This window comes from Eubalaena glacialis, chromosome X (assembly GCF_028564815.1).
Source record: "Eubalaena glacialis isolate mEubGla1 chromosome X, mEubGla1.1.hap2.+ XY, whole genome shotgun sequence".
In the NCBI taxonomy this organism is placed as follows: domain Eukaryota; kingdom Metazoa; phylum Chordata; class Mammalia; order Artiodactyla; family Balaenidae; genus Eubalaena; species Eubalaena glacialis.
In genome coordinates this window covers 65,282,644-65,297,795 of record NC_083736.1, presented here as the reverse complement: position 1 = coordinate 65,297,795, position 15,152 = coordinate 65,282,644, and the positions used below count along the sequence as shown (strand labels likewise).

At 38.8% G+C, this 15,152-nt stretch overlaps 1 protein-coding gene and 1 non-coding gene across 2 annotated transcripts; both read left to right on the top strand.

The window, feature by feature from the left end:
- Nucleotides 1-5,372: 5,372 nt before the first annotated feature.
- On the top strand, nt 5,373-6,218 carry LOC133081802 (developmental pluripotency-associated protein 2-like). The gene has a single exon (XM_061178155.1). It carries the CDS (start codon nt 5,373-5,375, stop codon nt 6,216-6,218), a length of 846 nt encoding a protein of 281 aa, XP_061034138.1.
- Nucleotides 6,219-11,956: 5,738 nt separating this feature from the next.
- On the top strand, nt 11,957-12,061 carry LOC133082860 (U6 spliceosomal RNA). The gene has a single exon (XR_009699075.1). It is a non-coding gene; the product is annotated as a U6 spliceosomal RNA (small nuclear RNA).
- The last annotated feature ends 3,091 nt before the right edge of the window (nt 12,062-15,152 follow it).

Genomic DNA, 15,152 nt, shown 5'->3' with positions numbered 1-15,152 from the left:
TGTCTGGATGTACCACAGTTTATCCATCTACCCACTGAAGGACATCTTGGTTGCTTCCAAGATTTGGCAATTATGAATAAAGCACTATAAACATCTAAGTGCAGCTTTTTGTGCAAACATAAGTTTTCAACTCATTTGGATAGACACCAAGGAGCATGATTGCTGGACCATATGGTCAATTATCTTTTAAAAACAGCTTTATTGAAATATAATTTACATACCATAAATTCATTCACTTTAAGTGTACAATTAAATGATTTTTAGTAAATTTACAACGTTGTGCTACTATCATCACAATCTGATTTTAATTTTTTATTTTTTTCATGTCTGATTTTAAAACATTTCCATCACCCCAAAAAGATCCTTCATGCCCAGTTACAGTCACTCCCTGTTCCCAACCCCCAGGCAACAACCACTAATCTACTTGTCTCTAAAGTTGTCTTTCCTGACCATTTCACATGAATGGGATCACACAGTATATCATCTTTTTGTATTTGGTTTCTTCCACTTAGCGTAATGTTCTTGAGTTTCATCCACAATGTAGCATGTGTCAGTATTTCATCCCTTTTTATTGCCAAATTATATTTTTTCTTTTTAAATCAAATATATAGAGGTATAATTTATATACCACTAAATAAGCTCATTTTAAGTTTATAGCTTGATGACTTCTGACAAATGTATGCACCACGTAATTACTACCACAATCAAGACATACATTTCCATCACCCCCAAATAGTTCCCTTGTACTCCTTTGCAGTCAATCCTTACCACCCGTAGCCCCAGAGGACCACTGTTCTGCTTGCTGTCACTGAAGATTAATTATACCTTTCTAGAACTTCATATAAATGGAATCATAGAGCATTTACTCTTTTGTGTCCTTTTTTTTTTTTTTTGAATAGGATATCTCAGATAACTGAGCAACTGCTCCAGAGAAGCATGGTTTTCAGCACAGTTTTATATCTTGTCAGAACAAAGAACATCAAACAAGTTAGGGATACATTCCTTCAGAGTTTCAAAAAAAAGCAGATCAGTACATACACAGTGAGTCTCTATGGCCCTGGCACCTGGGAAGGGAGTCTTATCATCGAAGGAGTACTAGCACTGGTATCCCAAAAGGGAGGCATTTAATCTTTATTTTTAATATGGACATTATTTCTGGTCAGTGTACCGTTTTCTTTAATAATTACAGCAGGTGTACAATGTATGTTTGATAGGCCACAAGCAGGTTGTTTTATCTAGCATAAAATTCAAGTTAAATCATGCATAAGCCAGAATGACTTCCCTCATACCTCAATATGTGAAAATTTCTTTCATCACATTGTATATGATAGCTTGATAGTTACCTTCTTAACTTGTATAAGTATTTTGATTTTTCAAAAACCATGAGCTGCTAATTATTTTCTCAGCATAATATTTCTGAGATTTATTCGTGTTGTGGGGCATAACAGTAGTTCATTCCCTTTTATTGCTTAGTAGCATTCAATCACAAGGATATATAGCAATTTGTTTCTAGTTTGGGGCCATTATGGATAAAGTTGCTATGAATATTGTATATAAGTCTTATTGACGAAAATAATAAATAATCTATAATAGGAAGAGAAAAGAGTTTTACTTGAGCCAAACTGAGGACTGTAGCCCAGAAGACAGCCTCTCAGATAACCCTGAGGAACTGCTCCAGATAAGCATGGTTTTCATCACAATTTTATATCTGGTCAGAGCAAAGAACATCAAACAAGTCATGGATACATTCTTTCAAGGTTTTCCAAAAACAAACCAAAAACCAAATCAGCATGTGCATAGCGAGTCAGTACTGGCCTTGGCACCTGGGAAGGGAGCCTTATCATGGAAGGAGTATCAGTATTGGCATCTCAGGAAGGGAGGCATTTAATCTTTATTTTTAACATGGACATTTTTTTACTTCTGGTCAATGCGTCCTTTTCTTTAATAATTAAGGCAGAGTTACAATCTATGTTTGTTAGGCCACAAACAGGCTGTGTGCATAAAATTCAAGTTAACTCAAGCCAGAATGACTTCCCCGTACCTCAATATTTGAAAATTTCTTTCATCAATCAGTCTTTTTGTGGACATATGTTTTCATTTCTCTTGAGGGATACCTAAGAGTGGAATTGTTGGGTCATTGGGTAGGTGTATGTTAAACTTTGTATGTTTAACATTTAAAAAAACTATCAAATAGTACAGCAAAGTGGTTGTACCATTTAAAATTCTAATGTATGCGAGTCCTGGTGCTCCACATCTTCACCATCACTTAGTATTGCCTTTTTAATTTAGCAATTCTAGTGGGTATATATAGTGGTATTTCACATGCGTTTCCCTGATGCCCAATGATTTGAGAAGCTTTTCATTTACTTAATTGCTATTGATACATCTTTCCTGGTGTAGTGTCTGTTCAAATCTTTTGCCCATTTTGTTATTAGGTTGTTTTCTTATTTAGAGTTGTAAAAGCTCTTTATATATTCTGGATACAAATCCGTTCTCAGACATAGGTATTGTGAATATTTTCTCCCACTCTGTGGCTTGCCTTTCATTTTCTTAAATGAAATAGCAGAAGTTAATTTTGATGATGTCCAATCAAATTTTTCTTTTATGCTTAGTGCTTTTTTTTTCATCCTCTCCTATGTAAGAGAACATTGCCTATATTCTTATATATTTTATAGCTTTTGTTACTGTTGTGAATGAAATTTCATTTTCTACTTAGTTATTGCTTATATAGAAAGTTATTGATTTAGATATATTTTATAAGTGGCCATCTTGCATGTAAATATTTCTTTTTTGTTTAATAACTTGTAAGTTGACTCTCTTGGATTTTCATATCAACTGGAAATAATGACAGTTTTGTCTTTTTCTTAATATTTATTTATTTATTTATTTGGTTGCGCCAGGTGGGCTCCTTAGTTGCAGCATGCAGGCTCCTTAGTTGTGGCATGCATGTGGGATCTAGTTCCCTGACCAGGGATTGACCCCGGGCCCCCTGCATTGGGAGTGTGGAGTCTTAACCACTGCACCACCAGGAAAGTCCTGACAGTTTTGTCTTTGCCTTGCCAGTATTTATACCTCTTATTTTGATTTCTCATTTCATGGCATTGGTCAAGACTTCCAGCATAATGCTAAATGGTAGCTAAGTTACCTATGAAGGTCCGAGATTAGATTTTGGAGAATGACAGTGCGACTGGAGAGAAGCTAGAGTCACTACAAGGAAAGAATCAACAGAATTTGGTAACTAACTGAATAAGGGGAATGAAAGAGAAACACAGGTTAGAAATAACTAGGATGTTAAGCTTAGGAACAGGGAGAATGAAATATCCATGATCAGAAATGAGGAAACGAAGAGAATTACTTGGCATGGGGGAAATAGTAAGCTCAATTTTAGATATTTTCAGTTTGAGTTTACAATAGGGCTTTCATGCAGAAGTGTCCTGTAGGCAGTTAGAAATAGAGAACTGGAGTTTGGATGAGAGGCCTGAGCTAGAGATGAAGATTTTAGTCATTAACAAAGGTGATGCTTATTTTTTAATTGATGTATAGTTGATTGACAGTATTATATTAGTTTCAAGCAAAGGTGATAGTTGAAACAGTAATGTAGATTAGTTACCTGAAAAGGAAAGTTAGAGAAAAAGAGAAGAGTTCAACATTGGGCCTCAAGGGTACAGGTAGGAGGAAGTAGAGGAGCCAAGAAAAAATAAAAAAGAAGGATTTAGAACAGAAGAACATGCAGAATAGCTTTAAAAGTTATGAGGAATAGTCAACAGTGTCAAATAGGAAAAAGAGCTTAAGGGAAACAAGGAGTGGGAGTGGCAGAGCTTCCGAGATTGTCAATAAAAATATCTGAAGGATGGGGCTTCCCTGGTGGCACAGTGGTTAAGAATCCATCTGCCAATGCAGGGGACACGGGTTCGAGCCCTGGTCTGGGAAGATCCCACATGCCATGGAGCAACTAAGCCCGTGCGCCACATCTACTGAGCCTGTGCTCTAGAGCCCGTGAGCCACAACTACTGAGCCTGCGTGCTGCAACTAATGAAGCCCACGCATCTAGAGCCCATGCTCCACAACAAGAGAAGCCACCACAATGAGGAGCCTGAGCACCACAACAAAGAGTAGACCCTGCTTGCTGCAACTAGAGAAAGCCCGCGCGCAGCAACGAAGACCCAATGGCAGCCAAATAAATAAATAAATAAATTAATTAATTAATTAATTAAATTTAAAAAATATATATCTGAAGGTTGACAACTGCAAAATAAAACATTTTTGAGCTACTAAGGGAAAACTAAATACAGACTAGGTATTAGATGATATTGAGAAATTATACATTTTATTGAGTGTGATAATGTTATTGTGGTTGTATTTAAGTCTTTATCTTTTAAAGATATGAGCCAAAATATTTAAAAGTGAAATGATATGATGTCTAGGATATGCTTTAAAATACTCCAGCAAAGTTTTAATAATAATAATATTAATAATAATAAATGCGAGGGATAAATAAGACAATAATAACAGAGTGTTCGTTATTACTGAAATGGGTGATGGGTTCATGGGGGCTCATTATACTATTCTCTCTTCTTTGTATATGTTTGAAAATTTCCACAATGAAAGGTTTAAAAATGCATAATTTGGTATGACCGCCAAGATATATCGTTAAGACAAAAGCAAGATTCAGAACATGTGGATGGTATGCTATCATTTGGATAAGAAAAAAATTAAAAGAAAGACCATGAATGTTTGCTTGTATATGCATAGAATATCTCTGAAAAGATTCTCAAGAAACTGATAACTTTAGTTGTTTCCTAGAAGGAGAACCTGTATGACTTGGGAACAAGAGTGAGAAGGAGATTTTTAAATTGTATATCCTCTTAAAACGTTTGAAATTTTGAAACTATGTTAATATTCAAAAAAGTAAATAACACTAAAAATAAATAATTTCTGATAATATGGTTTTGACTGTTGTACAATTGTTAAGAAAGGATTCCTAAAAAAATTTTTTAAAAAGAAAAAAAAAAAGGATTCCTAAAATAAAAGGTATAATGTAGCCAATAATTTTAATAAGCTTAGAACCAAAATTTCAACTAATTTTACAAAAACATTAGAGGTGGGAAAGAATATGAGGGGAGAACTATAGGTACTAAATAATTATTGCTATGTACAGAAAAAGTGTAAGTTTAAATATGTTTTTAATATAGGGGTTATTACTCATTGACTAGAAATAAGAACTAGAATTAGAGGGAAAAAAGGAACAAGGACAACTTGATCAGCCAAGCAACCAGACAGATCAATGCAGAAACAGAAGACTTGAACAAGACTATAAACCAGCAGATATCCTTAACATTGCCGGCTCTGCCTTTCTCTGAGAGTTCCTTGGAATGGCACACCCAAATTATGAGAAGAATTTCTTTGAAGAGGTCTTAGGTGAAGAAAATATGGTTCTTACATTGAGTCCAGTTAATGAGGAAATTGTTGAAGACCATCAAACGGAACCAAGTGTTTCTTCAACTTCAGAAGTCAAAGTGGAGTCACTGAGTCCAGACGATCAAGTTCATTCTCCTCAAACAGATGAACAGTTCAAAGCTTGCCCAAAATCTAGTTGTAGTAAACCAATTTATCCCTTGCCAACCATATTGCCTCCAATTAACAACGTGAGTCGGGACACTTTGCGGAAATGGTGCCAACAACTTAATTTGAGTACCGATGGTCAGAAAATAGAGGTTTATCTGAGACTCCAGAAACATGCTTATCCTGAAAAAGATCAGTATATTCCTGAATCATCACGGGAGGCCAGATTGCAGTCATCTCCAGGGAAACACAAGATGGTGACCAAGAGAGCAAGTGTTCAGAAAAAGAAGATGAGTGAGAATGAGGAAAGGACTAACATGGTTGAAGTGATAACTTCAGCTCAGGCAGCAATGTTGGCAGCATGGTCAAGAATTGCTGCAAGAGCCGTTCAACCTAAGGCTGTAAATTCACGTCCCCTGCCTACCTCTGTTGAGTCCTTTCTGCCGCAAGCTTCCGGTGTCCGGTGGTGTGTGGTCCATGGCAGACCACTCTTGGCAGACACAGAAGGTTGGGTTCGCTTGCAGTTCCATGCAGGTCAGACCTGGGTGCCTAACACTCCCAGGAGGATGATCTCTCTCTTCATGTTACCTGCCTGCACTTTCCCATCCCCAGACCTAGAAGATAATATGTTATGTCCTGAATGTGCTAAGAGGTAATCCTTAAGTATCTTTCTAAATATGACACACAGAACAATAGATGTCTAGATGGGTTTCTGAAAACTTTAGTAGGAGAAGGCAGAGGGCAAACATGCTGTTTTCTTAATTTGCCATATAGATCAGGCAAAAATAGGAAGCAAAAATAATTTAGCAGTGGATTAGAACTCAGATAAACGTGGCTTCTTCTTAGCAACCTTAACAAGGTAGCTGACAAGTTAAGACCTTAACTGCCTCAATTTTAGAGAGATCTGTTTTAAGAAAGAAAAAATTAGGTTCTTACCGTATGTCAGATACTTAGCTGGGGATACAAAAATTAGTAAAACAAAACCCATGTAGCATGCTGAGATGAAAATGAGTAAGAGATGCTATGAAACTATCTGGAAAGTACCTATATTGCAGTGACTTAGGGAAACTTCAGAAGGGATTACATGTACTGAGGAAGAGTTTACCAGTTAGAAAGTAAAAATTTGGGCATTTTGGTAGTCGAAACAGCCCCTACCAATACACGGAAATGGAAGAATGTGACCTGCTTAGAGATTGCAAATAGGCCAATATGATTGAAGCTTATATTGACAAATAAGTCTGGGAAGGAATGGAGCAGACTATTGAAGGTTTTGTATCTATATTAAAGGTCTCATATTAAAAAAAAAAAAAAAAAAAAGACTATAAACCAGATGACTGTTGGCTCGGGGCTTTGGATAGCCTCAGGATGGGAGGTGATAGCCAGGGGAACCAACCATGTGATTAGAGGATTGGAACTTTCAGCCCCATCCCCTGACCTCCAAGGGAGAGGGGCTGGAGATTGATGTAATCACCAATGGCCAATGATTGAATCAAACATGCATATCAAACATGCACTCCCAGAAATATCCTAACCAAAGGAGTTTGGAGAGCTTCCAGGTTGGTGAAGATGTGGAGGTACTGAGAGGGTATTGCACCCAGAGAAGTCATGGAAGCTCTGCACTCCTTCCCCCATAACTTTATGTATCTCTTCCATCTGGCTATTCCTGATTTTTATCCTTTTATAACAAACCAGTAATCTAGTAAGTAAACTGTTTTCCTGAGTTTGGTGAGCCATTCTAGCAAGTTATCAAACTCAAGAAGGGGGTTGTGGGAACCTCAGATATGTAGCTGCTTAGTCAGAAACACAAATGACAACCTGGACTTGCAAATGGCATCTGAAGTGGGGGCACACTTGTGGGACTGAGCACTTAAATTGTGGGATCTGATGCTATCTCCAGTTAGATAGTGTCAGAATTGAGTTAAACTATAGAACACCCAGTTGGTGTCTGCTGAGATCTGGAGAATTTCTTGGTGTGGGAAAAACACTCACACATTTGGAATACAGAAGTATTCTATGAGTAGAGGAAATGAGTATGTCCCTTTCACAGACAATCTACCAAAAATGGCCCACAAAGAAATAGAAAATCTGAAAAGACCTATAACTACTAAGGAGATTTAGTCAGTAATTGAAGACTTCCCAACAAAGAAACACTCAGGATTAGATGGCTTCACTGGTGAATTCAATCAAACATTTAAAGAAGAATTAATACCAGTACTTCTCATTCTCTTCTAAAAAATTGAAGAGGAGGAAATACTTCATAACTCACTCTATGAGGCCAGCATCACCCTGATACCAAAGCAAGACAAAGACACCACAAGAAAAGAAAACTACAGGCCAACATCCCTGATGAACATGGATGCAAAAATCCCCAACAAAATACTAGCAAACTTATTTCGACAGCACATTAAAGGGATCATATACAATGGCCAAGTGGGATTTATCCCTGGGATGCAAGGATGGTTCAACATATGCAAATTAATCAATGTGATATATGATATTAACATAATAAAGGGTTTAAAATCACATGATCATCTCAATAAATTATATATATATGTATGTATACACACATACACACACACAGTTGTAGGGAAAAAAGTGATCTACAGATTCAGTACAATCCTGATCAAAATTCCAATGGAATTTTTTGCAGAAATAGAAAAATCCATCCTAAAATTCATTTGGAATCTGAAGGGACCCTGAATGGCCACAACAGTCTTGAAAAAATAACAAAGTTGGAGGACTCACACTTCCATATTTCAAAACTACCAACTACTACAAAGCTACAGTAGTCAAGACGTGTGGTACTGGCATAAGGAAAGAAATATAGATAAATGGAATAGAACATACAGCCCAGAAATAAACCTTCACATATATAGTTAATTGATTATCAACAAGGTGCCAGAAGATTCAATAGGAAATTGACAGGCTTTTCAACAAAAGCACAGGCAACAACAACAAAAAATAGATAATTGGAATGTATCAAAATTAAAATCTTTTGTGCATCAAAGGATACTATCAAGAAAGTGAAAAGATAATGTATGGAATGCGAGAAAATATTTTCAAATCATATATCTGATAAGGGAATAATATCCAGAATAGAAAAAGAACTCCCACAACTCAAAACAAAAAAACAAACAGCCCAATTCAAAGATGGGCAAAGGGACCTCCCAGGTGGTCCAGTGCTTAAGACTCCAGGCTCCTAATGCAGGGGGCCCGGATTCAATCCCTGGTCAGGGAACGAGATCGCGCATGCCACAACTAAAGATCCCGTGTGCTGCAACTAAAGATCTCGTATGCTGCAACAAAGATCTCGCACATGGCAACGAAGATCCCGCATGCTGCAACTAAGACCTGGTGCAGCCAAATAAATAAATGTTAAAAAAAAAAAAAAGATGGGCAAAGAGCTTGAATAGATATTTCTTCAAAGAGGATATATACAAATGGCCAATAAACACATGAAAATATGCTCAACACATCATTAGTCATTAGGGAAATGCAAATCAAAATCACAATGTGATACAACTTCATACTTATTAGGATGGCTATGATAAAAAATGGAAAATAACAAGTGTTGTTGAGGATGTGAAGAAACTGGAACTGTAGTCAATTTATGACAAAGGAGACAAGAATATACAATGAAGAAAGGACAGTCTCTTCAATAAATGGTGTTGGGAAAACTGGACAGCCACATGCAAAAGAATGAAACTAAACCACTATCTTACACCATACACAAAAATTAACTCAAAATGGTTAAGACTTAAACGTAAGACCTGAAACCATAAAACATCTAGAAGAAAATATGCGTGGTAAGCTCCTTGACATTGGTCTTGGTGATGATTTTTTGAATCTGACAGCAAAAGCAAAAGTAACAAAGGCAAAAATCAACAAGTGGGACTACATCAAGCTAAAAAGCTTGTGCACAGCAAAGGAAACTATCAACAAAATGAAAAGGCATCCTATTGAATGGAGAAAATAATTACAAATCATACATCTGAAAAATACAAAGAACTCATACAACTCAATAGCAAAAAACAAAAAAACAAAAAAACAAAAAAACAATCTGGGCAGAAGATCTGAACAAGACATTTCTCCAGAGAAGACATACAGATGACCAACAGGTACATGAAAAGATGATCAACATCATTAATCATCACGGAAATGCAAATCAAAACCACAATGAGATATCACCTCACACTTGTTAAAATGACTATTACAAATAAAAAAACAAACACACACAAAAAACCCAAGAAATAACAATTGTTGGCAAAGATGCGGAGAAAAGGGAACACTTGTGCACTGTTGGTAGGAATGTAAATTGATGCAACCACTATGTAAAACAGTATGGAGGTTCCTCAAAAAATTAAAAATAGGACTACCATATGATCCAGCAGTTCCACTTCTGGGTATTTATCCAAAAAAACCCAAAAATACTAATTTGAAAAGATATATGCACCCCCATGTTCACTGCAGCATTATTTACAATAGCTCAGATATGGAAACAATGTAACTGTCCATCAATGGATGAATGGATAAAGAAATATATATTATTCAGTCATTAAAGAGAATGAAATCTTGCAATTTGTAACAACATGGATGGATCTCGAGGGCATTATGCTAAGTGAAATAAGTCATACAGAGAAAGACAAATACCGTATTATCTCTCTCATATGTGGAATCTGAAAACAATAACAACAACAACAATCTCCAAGCTTACAGATACAGAGACCATACTGGTGGTTGCAAGAGGCAAAGAGGGGTGAAAAGAGGTGGGGAGTAGGGGTGGGAGAAATGCGTGAACTTTTGGGTTTTTTTTAGTTTAAATAAATTTTTTTTTAAAAAGGAAATTGGAACTTTTGTACATTGCTGGTGGAAAGGTAAAAATGTTTGCAGCTACTGTGGGAAATAGTTTGGTGGTTTCTCAGAAAGTTAAACATAGAATTACCATAGATACAAAAACTCCACTCCCAAAGAAATTGAAAGCAGGGACGCAAACAGATACTTGTACACCAATGTTCACAGCAGCATTATTCACAATAGCCAAAAGGTAGAAATGACCCAAGTGTCCATCAACAGATGAATGGATAAATAAAATTTGGTATATACATGCAATGGAATATTATTCAGCCATAAAAAGGAATAACATTCTGATATATGCTACAATAAATATGAATCTTGAAAACATTATGCTAAATGAAATGACAGAAAAGTTCAAATATTGTACAATTACATTCATATAAGGTACGTACAATAGGCAAATTCATAAAGACAAAAAGGGGGCTTCCCTGGTGGCGCAGTGGTTAGGAATCCGCCTGCCAATGCAGGGGACACGGGTTCAAGCCCTGGTCTGGGAAGATCCCACATGCCGTGGAACAACTAAGCCCATGCACCACAACTACTGAGCCTGCACTCTAGAGCCTGCAAGCCACAACTACTGAACCCACATGCCGCAACTACTGAAGCCTGCGTGCCTAGAGCCTGTGCTCCACAACAAGAGAAGCCACCGCAACGAGAAGCCCGCGCACTGCAACCAAGAGTAGCCCCCACTCGCCGCAACTAGAGAAAGCCCGCGTGCAGCAACGAAGACCCAATGCAGCCAAAAATAAAGATAAATAAATTTATATTTAAAAAAAGACAAAAAGTAGAATAGAGTTTACCAGGGCTGTTGGGAAGGGACAATGGAGAATTACTGTTTAATAGGTACAGAATTTCTCTTTGGGATGATGAAAAAGTTCTAGAAATAAATAGTGGTGAAGATTATACAACATTGTGAATGTACTTAATGCCAATGAATTGTACACTTTAAAACGGTAAATTTTGTGTTATATATGTTTTGCCATAAAAAATGCAAAAAGAAAATCAAAGGCCAAAGGAGAAATTCAGAAAATATATTTCAACCCACATAACAAAGGCCTGATTTACCTAGGATACAAACAGCTTTTACAAAGCAATAAAAAAGAGAAATAGAAATAGAAAACTAGGCAAAGGACATGAACAATACACACACACACACACACACACACACACACACACGAAAAGAAATATATGTGACTTCTAAGTATATTAGAAAGCTTAGGGAATTCCCTGGTGGTCCAGCGGTTAGGACTCTGCACTTCCACTGCAGGGGGTACGTGTTCGATCTCTGGTTGGGGAAGTAAGATCCGCATGCCACATGGCGCAGCCAAAACAAAAATAAACAAACCAAAAAAAGCTTAACCCTACTCATGATAAAAAGATTGTGTTAAGATACCACTCTTTTCCTATAAAGATGGCAATATCAGAAAGTTTGATAATATATTGTTTTGGCGAGGCTGCAGAGAAACACTCTCATATTTTGTTGTTGGATTGTAAATTGGTATATTTTTTGTAAGGCAACTTATCAAAAAAATTTTAAAGTGTGCTCACTTTGGCAGCACACATACTAAAATTGGAACGATACAAAAGATTAGCATGGCCCCTGCGCAAGGATGATACGCAAATTCGTGAAGCGTTCCATATTTTTGAATGCATGTATAACTGAATCACTTTGCTGTACACCTGAAACTAACACAACATTGTAAATCAATTATACTCCAATAAAAATTTTTTAAAAAAGAAAAGAAATTTTAAGTACATATGTCTTTTTATTGGTAAGTAACAGAAAACCCAACTCCAATAGGCTTAAACAATAAAGAGGATTTATCAGTTCAAATAACTGCAAATTCCAGGGGATAAGTGAGCTTTGAAATTGGTTTGATTTTGTGGATCAACAATATCACCAAGGACCTAATTTCCTTCCATCTGTCAGTTCAGTCGTCCAAAGTGTGAGCTCCACTGTAAATCTGACTCCCTTCTTGGTAGCAAAAGGGCTGCAGCACTTGAAGTCTTCATATCAGCTACACCATACTGTCCAAAAGAAGAGACAAAGCTGGCTTTTGTTCTCTCTCAGAAGAGCAAAGAAAAACAAAAACAAAAAAACCCTTCTTCCCCCAAATACTTCAAAAAATATCCTCTAACATTTCACTGACTTGCATCATTGGCCCATTCCTGAAATTTCCCCTTGACAGGACAATAGTATACATTGATTGGCTAAGGCCTGGGTTGCTTGAACCAATAACTGAGGCATGGGGGATGGACTTACCCTGATTGGGTTACATGTGTGGTGTACCCCCTCCAGAAGCTGGGAGTGAGAGCAATTCTACCCCCTTCAAACTTTATGACTGCTAAACAATGGGGAAGATATGGAATGGATGTTGGGCAGAGAATAACATCAACCACTATATACTTTGATACAGCAACCATACTTCTAGGAATTTATCCTAAAAATATGCTGACCCATGTGTACAAATAAGTATGTTCAGGGAGATCGTTTATAATAACAGGATATTGGAAACAACCAAAATGCCTGGGACTGGTTAAATAAATTATGATGTAGCCATACAAAAGAATAAGGCAGATGTAAACGTATTGATATGACACAATCTCAAAAATATATTAAGCGAAAAAAGCAGAGTGAATAGCCTGCTACCATTTGTGACAAAAAGAGAGAAGAAATGGATATATGGATATGATATATTTTAAGTGAAAAAAGTATGATAAACTCCCATTTTCATCAAAAACCAGACAGATAGATATCCAAACGCATGTGCACACACACATATATACCCATTTATACTTGTATATCCATAGTTTGCATAGAATATATCTGGAGGATAAACAAGAAACTGACAGTGGGGTTCTCTGGAAAGGGAACCAAGGGAACTAAGGAATAGGGGTAATATATAACTTTAATTGTATATCCTTTTATATTGCTTGAGTTGTTTTTTACCTTGTGCATGTATTTTTAGTTAAAAAACAAAAATATTTATTAGTTATAGGTTTCTATTTTTTACCTGTCAGATTGTCAAAGATAAAAATATTTTTTAGGGCTTCCCTGGTGGCGCAGTGGTTGAGAATCTGCCTGCCAATGCAGGGGACACGGGTTCGAGCCCTGGTCTGGGAAGATCCCACATGCCGCGGAGCAGCTGGGCCCGTGAGCCACAATTACTGAGCCTGCGCGTCTGGAGCCTGTGCTCCGCAACAAGAGAGGCCGCGATAGTGAGAGGCCCGTGCACCACGATGAAGAGTGGCCCCCGCTTGCCACAACTAGAGAAAGCCCTCGCACAGAAATGAAGACCCAACACAGCCATAAAAATAAATATATATATATATATATATTTTAATAGTTCTATTGGTCAAGATGGCATAGTAGGAAGACTCTGAGCTCACTTCCTCTCACAGCCACACCAAAATTACAACTATTTACAGAGCAACTATTGATGAGAAAGACCAGAATCTAGCAGAAAAGATCTTCTACAACTAAAGACATAAAAAAGGAACCACAATGAGATGAGTAGGAGGGGCAGACTCACAGTATAGTCAAGACCCACACCCCAGGGTGGGCAACCCACAGATGGGAGAATAATTACAATTGCAGAGGTTCTCCCCATGAAGAAAGGGGTCTGAGCCCCACATCAGGCTTCCCAGCCCAAATGTCCAGCATCAGGAAGATGATCCCCCAGAAAGTTTGGCTTTGAAGGCCAGTGGGGCTTACTTTCAGGGGAGCCAGAAGGCTGTGGGAGACAGAGATTCCATTCTTAAAGGGTGCACACAAAATCTCACACACTCCAGGACCCAGGGCTGCAGCAGTAATTTGAAAGGAGCCTGGGTCAGACCCACCTGCTGATCTTGGAGAGTCTCCCAGAGAGGCAGGAGGCAACTGGAGGTCACCCTGGGGACACAGACACTGGTGCTGGCAAGCGCCATTTTGGAATACTCCCTCTAGTTTATTAGCCTGGGGACCCAGCCCCGCCCCTGCCCACCAGCCTATAGGCACCCATACTGGGATGCTTCAGGCCAAGCAACTAGCCAGGCAGTGACAGCCCCACCCACCATCAGGCAAGCTGCCTTAAGACCCCCTGAGCCCACAGCTTCCCCTGGACACAGCGCTATCAACAGAGGGCCCAGGACCCAGCCCCATACACCAGAGCACAGGCACTAGACCCAGGACACCCAGGGGCCTGCAGCTAGAGACCCCAGGACCCAGCTCTGCCTACCAGTGGGCAGGCACCAGCCTTAGGACACCCTGGGACCTGGACCCACCCACCAGTGAGCAATCTCTAGCCTTGGAAGCAGCCTCACCCGCCAGTGGGCAGACACCTGCCCAAGGACAACTGCAGCCCCACAGCCTGCACTGGCAGGACTCAGACCACCCACCAGCAGGCTGGCACTAGCCCTGGGACCCACTGGGCCACGCCCTCACCCACCAGCAGGCCAACACCAGCTCTGAGACATCTTGAGGCCCTCAGCCAGCTGCTCTAGGATCCATCCTCAATCACCAGTGGGCTGACACAAGCTTCAGGACACCCCAGACCCTGCAGCCATGTCAAGAACTGGCCTCACCTACCAGTGGTCAGACTCCAGCTCTGGGACCCCTGGGCCCTTCAGCCAGAGACCCCAGGACCTGATTCTACCCACCAGTGGGCTGGCACTAGCCCCAGGACGCAGCTTCACCCACTGGTGAGTGGGCACCAGTGGCGAGATCTCCTGGACTCAAACCCCACCAACCAATGGGT